General features: G+C 37.5%; 1 protein-coding gene across 4 annotated transcripts in view; it reads right to left on the bottom strand.

The window, feature by feature from the left end:
• LOC137615287 (uncharacterized) overlaps positions 1-7500 on the bottom strand; it is a 317326-nt gene that overhangs the window by 90393 nt on the left and 219433 nt on the right. For all 4 annotated transcript variants that reach the window (XM_068345024.1, XM_068345022.1, XM_068345025.1 and 1 more), the window contains one exon: positions 1191-1401. In XM_068345024.1, the coding sequence (XP_068201125.1) occupies positions 1191-1401 (211 nt within the window). The remainder of the gene's footprint in view (positions 1-1190; positions 1402-7500) is intronic.

Here is a 7500-nt window from a genome sequence, read left to right as displayed (position 1 = left end):
ATATATATATATATATATATATATATATATATATACATATTTATTTATATATGTATATATAGTGTTAACCTCATTGTATGGAAATAAATATAGCTGATCAAAATGGTTAAAACATTAAAGTAACGATGACCAAAATATCTTACTGCAATGTAGTCGCTTGAATGAATATACTGTAGATATTTTCATAGTGATAAGTAGATTATATGAAAATTTATATATAACTCCGAATAAAAGAATTCCCCCAAAAAATATAGATGGTATAGTTTTCGAAGGTGTTAATCAGATATGTGAAAATTTTGTTGAAAGCATTGGTAAAGAATATTCATACCTACAAAATTGCACGTCAGTATTATGAGCTTATCATAAGCATAACAATAAGCCACTTGCAAGAATCATAGAGGAGAAAAATACAAAAATATATTTTTTACAATAACGTTTGAAAATAAGATTCTGGAACAGCAAATGTTGATTATATGATCTTCATATGCTGACGTCAAATGGGCTCCTGAAAAGAAATTATTTTTGCTGTTAGTTCAACGTGGTCCAGATTCTTGAGATATTGGAGTGTTCCTTTATATCTACGAGTAATCGTATGAAACTACTTTATAACTATTGTTACTATCCTAGTTCTAGTTTTCGATGTCTCAACACATATTCTATATATGGTTTTTATTATATTCTAAAAGGACCCACATGCTAGTGATAAAACCTTCAGCACCTGAAAATAAAGATTTGTTGATTTAGCTCTTTCATTTGTCAACAATGTTTGAAAATATTAAAAAAAAAAAAACTTGAAGCAATCTGAAAAAAAAAATCTTTATGATGAAGGATACAGTACCACTCACCATTCATCCGTAAATTATTGTTTGGGAATTGATTGTGATTTTGTAAAACTTTAACATTTAGGCATAAAATATTATGCAACTGCTTGCTTTAATTTTACGAACTATAGAAATTATGATGGGAGTGAGTCGACAAAAGAGGGAACTATGATGCTAAATACAAACAAGGACTTTGCTTACCTCACTTCCAATTCTCGTATCTCTGTTATGAATGAATAATTGGAACGATTTGTTTCTTTCAACAATTACAATATAGTTGCCTACCATACAGGCATGCAGATACTATTTACAGTGAACAAATGGGGAAACAGCATAATCCTTGAACTAGATGAAGAGGAATTTGCTTACCCACAACATTCATACTGACGATGAAGCTGAGAACGGGTTTGGTGGAGACTTGACACTCGTACAGTCCGGTGTCTTCCTGCTTGACCGACTGGATTTGTAGGATCCATTCCTGGTCTGCCTCGTTAAAGATCACCGACAACCTTTTGTCAGTGCTGTACTTGTATTTGTCCACAGTCAGGATGTGGAGGTCTTCGTGTCTCATCCACGAAACCTGTGGGAGGAGGCAGACGATGGTCAAAGAATTAGAAAAAAAATATTGCTAAATGACGGTCTTTGCAGGAGTAGTGAACAACGGTTTATATTCTATCAAAATGCGCTTACGTCACAACCTATAACGTGAGGGTGTACTTTTTTTTTCATTACTTTTTTTTAGTTACCCTAAGATCAAAGGAAGAACGGAACTCTTCTGACAAAGTAGCTGAAATGTAAGTGATGGTCAATGAGAATAGGCTGTCAAGCCTTCTAGCCAATTTGAAACCATAGATGAACTGTGAATAGTAGCCTAATTATGTTTCCTCTGATGGCTTTACTTGAAATGATCAAGAATTTAAGATGCTTTCTTACTACACAAAATGTATATGTGAAAAAAAGATATATAACGGTTCAGAGAAGTTGGGGTTATTATTAAATACAGATGGATATATCAAATAAATATACTGTAAAATAATACATATATCTATAATAAAAAGAATTCATGTCAAATATACAGTGACACTCCATAACTACTCCCTCCCATTAAAGAAAAGAGAATCAAAGCTATTATAGAAAAATTATATAGTCAAACTTGTATACCAAAGATTGTGACATTTTAGCTGTGGTACGCATTGGACGTTTGATAACAATGATTTGAAACAAATAAATTTCAAAAATGATATATCCCTTGTCATCCAAAGACTAGTAATGCTGCTAATCCAAAGGAAAATTCCAAGAGAATAGGAGACGTCCGGATTAAACTTGTGGCAGTCTTAACGAAAAGACATCTTGGACATAGCAGACTTTTATTAAAACAAGATAACGAGCATATATACAAACGGTTGTGGAAAACAATCGCACAAAACAATGAGAAACATGCAATGGCAAGCATAAACAGGTTTTTCTATTATCAGTGTGGGAGAGAGCGAGAGATATAAAAGCAATAGTATTATAGTGTATGATTGCGTAGGGAATACATATGCGTTACATGGCTCCCGCCCCCCTGAAAAGCATTACATGTGAAGTAAGGCACCCTGCCCTACAGCAGGGATAACCAACTGGTCCCCATACACCATTTCAGCTGCCTAGACAACCAAAGCGTCCTCAAAAGGGGTCCTTAGTCCCAGGAGAGCCCAGGAAAGCTGAGTAAACTGGTTAGAGGATGCAATGAAAAGGTTCAACCATTCAGTTAGCTGCAGGATAGTGGGCGGTTGTCTGATGTATGGTGATGCCCAGGAGATTTTCTAATGATATCCACAAGTGAGAGCTGAAAATGGTACCCCTGCCAGAAGTAATATGCTTAGGGATAATAAATCTCAATATCCACCCAGATAGTAAGATGAATGTACATGAGGCAAATGTTGCAGTTTATAAGGGGATTGCTTCAGGCCAATGAGTGGAGCAATCAATGATGGTAAACCAGTAACGGTGTCCTTGTGATGTGTGTAGGGGACCTACTACATCAACATGAATGTAGGCAAAATGACGCGTTTGAGGAAAAGTGCCCACCGTGTGTTGATGTAGTTTTGAAGTTTAGTATGAAGTACAGACGCTGACCTAATCCTTAGTATCCTTAGTAATGCCGTGCTAAATGAACTTTGTCTTCAATAGCAGTGCAGTATATCAGCTGAGGGATGTGAGAGGCCATGGAGGAAATCAAACATAGGCATTTGTCGAAGTTCTGGTCAAAATACTTCTAAGTACGATGTGAGGAGGTGGACATAGGCATTCGTAGGTGCGCTGATGCGGAGTGCGAGGTCAGAGAGGGTGTTTTGAAGAGGGGTTAATGAATATGAGTCTGCTACATCAATCAGGAGGTGGAAATGTGCTAGGAATGCACCAAGTAGTGGCAATGTTATGTCAGCAACGAGGAATTTCCAACAGTATTTGGCCCTCTCAAAAGATAGTGTGAGTGTCTCCTACCCATGAGTCGGAATCTCAGATCCGATGCCAGCTACCAGCTGGATATCAGTAGGCTGGAGAGTGACATTAGTAGAGGGAAACAGCAAACACCAGTGTCTACCAAAAATGGCCCGCCCGTATCTGCATCATATAAGTAGAAAGATTATTGACAAGGGAGGTCGCCACCAAAAAGGATATAGTATACTTACAAGTTTTTGGCCCTTGACAACCGTCTGCACATATCTTTACAGCAGCCCCGAATCTGGAGTTGTAGTAGCATAACTACAGACGAAGGGCATCAGTAAGTGGCTGTAGAGGTTGTTAATTGGGGCATAAGAGAGGAGCTGCATATGTGAGTGGTGGGCAGCTTTGTTGCTGCTACAGTACATCCCACATCCCATTCACCTCAGCTTTCATTGATGTTGAATGGTTGTCCTCTTCATTGGGAATGGAGGCATTGATGTAGGTCTTAAAGGTGGTGAAGTGACTATCTATAAGGGTGTCAACGTAGGTCAACAGTTTCGTCATAGGCAAGGTATCGACATCGTGGATGGTGGAACGTAAGGGTTCAGGTAGACGCCGTACCCAAAGGACACAAAGTAGGTTCACTTCCCGAGGAGAAACATCTATGGCAGGTTGCAGGCAAGCAATACTGGTAATTTTCCAGGGGGGGAGTGAAGCCTTTTGGTTCCCCAATAGTTGTTTGAGTGCTTTAAAAGCTTGCCTATAAGGGTGACTGGCGATGGTGAGTACTTCTCCATGAAGCATGCTTTGAGGACCTCATACTCTATGGGGACATCCCCTTGGTTGTAAAGGCAAAAGCTACTATACTGGTGTAGGGAGGCAGTTTCATTGATGCGGTCTGAGTAAAAACTGGTTCCTTCGGTAGCATCATAAAAGAGTAGGGCTCAGCCGTCAGCAGGAGGGCGGGCAAGCAGCGGTCACTCTGGGAGTCACCAGTGTGACAGACTGATAAGGGTCTTAACGAAATGATGGCCTGGACATAACTGACTTTTTTTTCTGACAAAGTACCGAACTTATGTACTAACGGTTGAGAGCAACAATGGCACAAAAATTTCAGCAATATCAAATATACAATGGCAAGCTTAAACAGGTTTTTCTATTATCAGTGTGGGGAAGAGCGAGAGATGAAAAGGTAATAGCATTACATTGTATGAGCGTGTATGATATGCACGTACATTACAAAGTGCATCATGCATGATGCACATCATGATTTATTCGGTGTTCAAAAGTTCTGAGGTATAAAAAAAAAGGGGGGGGTATAACTTGATCCAAACTTACAGAACAACGCTGGAAACATATCTTCAAAATTAAATAATCCAGTTATTAAACCAAATAAATAACTGCATATAACTGTTTGGACTAATTTGAATCTTTACTACACATTTGTTAAGTAGATATTTTGAGCTGAAAACGACCCCCTTTCTTTTAGAGAAGCTATTTTAGAATATGAATTCTTTTAGATACACTGTTTAAATAACCATAACCTTAATCGGAAATTCTCCGTAAAAATATACTGTTCTCAGCCGTATTTCAATAAAATACAGGCGACCGTAATTTTTACCCTACTTTGTTATTATCTTTTACGGGTTGGTGACCGTAATATCACTTTTTCATGTTAATGTATCCCTTTTTAAAACGGTAAATGCCTGGCAATATTTATTCCAGGAGTTTTACCGTTTTTTTACTGCAAATTTTTAAGTGTACGAGCATATGTCTGGTTTTTACACAAAATGGTTAATGGAATATTGATAAATGGTATTATGTCAAAGGTTTTATGAAGGGTTTGAGAACTAATGCCGGATTAGTAGGTCATGTAAGGCCATTCATACATACAAATCGCAAACGATTATCCAAAAGAATTTCATATCAAATTGAGTGAAAAAAACGAACAATTAAAGGAGATATCCAGAACTGCGAAAAATTACCCAGAAAAAGAAATGACTACGTAAAAATTCCCAAACTTCTGATTTATTACCCAAAATCTCTGCTGAACCTAGAACTATTTCCATTTTAAAAGAGCATGAACAAAATCTCTGAGTAAACGCGACCTTCCCAAAAAGAAATTTCTAAATTCGAACTTAAGGCGTACAATGTTTTTGTTATTTCCTTTCTGTATAATAGTGGTCACAAAGGAAGAGAATAATATAAAAACTCTTAAATGCATATATGTGTATATACAGTATAAACAATATTAAGAAGTGTTTTCCATCTCTCTGGCTTTGCAATGAAATATATCTAAAGCTACTTATGAAATCCTGTCATTGTACAATAAAAATTACACGGCACCCACAGCTTCTGTAAAAAAAAACGAACATACTTTTTTCATAATAAGGTCTTTGCCGAAAGACAAGCTATCTTATAACATGTGGTTGTAATTAATAAAGACATAGGGTTCACATACTTGTTACATAAAATCAATACTATGTTAAATATGATAGGAAAAACAATTATATTAATTGCAATTGTCTAAGAATCTCTCTCTCTCTCTCTCTCTCTCTCTCTCTCTCTCTCTCTCTCTCTCTCTCTCTCTCTCTCTCGACTACTAATGTTATCATGACAATCTTCCGAATGCTGGTTTTCATTAGCCGATTCTGCAACATTCTCACACTGCGTAATTCTCAGCCAAAGCTCAGTGTATAGTGAACTCTGTGACCAGATAGAACGCCTTTCTGCGAACAATCTCTCTTACACTTAGATTTTGGTGTAGGTAAACAGTGAATCAGTGGTAAACGGTCTCATCTGACAGCCACTATCATTTTACTAGCCGATTATTGCCAGCTTGTCCCCAAACCTTAGCCTAAGAACGTGCTGCTTGTAAATGGTAGCTTATCACTTTCTACCCTGATTTCCAGAAAATTGCCATATCTTGTTCTGTTGCCTTGCCGTCAGTCGATACAATACTCAAGGCTTGAGTTGTCACTGTCAATGTCAGAGATCGATTAAACCAGGTAACTTTGCCCGATGTTGCAAACTTTTCAGCACCATCCGCCCAAAAGAAGGCAATAAATTATGGCAAGGCTTTTAGCGTTTTCTAAACTTAGTATACCTCTAATTAGCTTTATTGCAGAATATACGATGACATTTAGATAGACGTGTTATTTGACAACAAATGATAAGGACAATAGCCTGGACCAGGACATCTGTGTCAGGGGACAAGCCTGTTATTTTCACATTACCTGAGTTTTGGCTACCTACATGCACCGAAAGACATCATCAACAGTTTGCTTCCTCGTGGATGTTCTCTTCAAAACCCTAAAAATTCTGATACTCTAAGTTTGCTCTGATTCTGAAGTGATGACCAGCTTTGGTAAACTTTTGGTATAGTCCAGAGTTTTTTTCTGCCAAGTGCTCCAGTAAATCAGATTTTTTTTTGCTTTTTTAGTGTTATACAATTCTTTTTTTTTTCTACATTCATCTTTCTATCATATCGAATAAGGTACTGAATTAGGTCATTCCCTTGAAGTCTTAATATTGCTTGTACTCTATATAAAGTCAGACTTATAACTGGAAAATAGAAATATTTGTAGGAGATTGTGCCGTCAGTGCACCTCACATGGTGCACTGTAGGAATTAATTAAGGGTGTTTTCAGCGTTTCTTTGTCCCTAGCTGCCCTTGTCTTATATCGTTTTACATTACCTCTATTCCTACTTCCTTAATCCCCTCTCGCAGTCCAAGCTCTTTAAACTTTCAATTGATTGTGCAACTGTTGGGCTACCCCGGTTGCTCCTGGGCGCTAGATGTCCTCATAGACCACAGCGCTGAGTTATATAACTGAACTTCATGATTTCCATTCTAAGCCATTTCAAACAACCGAACTACTTCAACGTTCTTTGGGAAATTGTCAATCATTCATAGTAAACTTGGCTGAGATCCTTCAGTGTGACGATTGTTAATTTATGAGCTTTTAGAAAAGACAATTCCATCTACAACTGCAATTATTTTGCTATGGGATGCACTGGAGGAAGATTCTGGTAGCAAGTCATTTTGCAATGCAGTTTCATCTAGAAATTTCTCAATGATGGGGGTAATTTTGGGTGCGTCTCTTCATGCCAGTTGTGAACCACCAAGAGCCACCAAGAACCATCAGAGAAGACACTCATGACATTGGAAATGAAGAATCAAAAGAATATCTGAAAGAAAATCCTATCTATTATGTTTTGACACTTCAACAGTAGCCATGGAGCATTTAAA

This window comes from Palaemon carinicauda, chromosome 21 (genome assembly GCF_036898095.1).
Source record: "Palaemon carinicauda isolate YSFRI2023 chromosome 21, ASM3689809v2, whole genome shotgun sequence".
In the NCBI taxonomy this organism is placed as follows: domain Eukaryota; kingdom Metazoa; phylum Arthropoda; class Malacostraca; order Decapoda; family Palaemonidae; genus Palaemon; species Palaemon carinicauda.
This window is presented reverse-complemented; position numbering and strand designations above follow the sequence as displayed.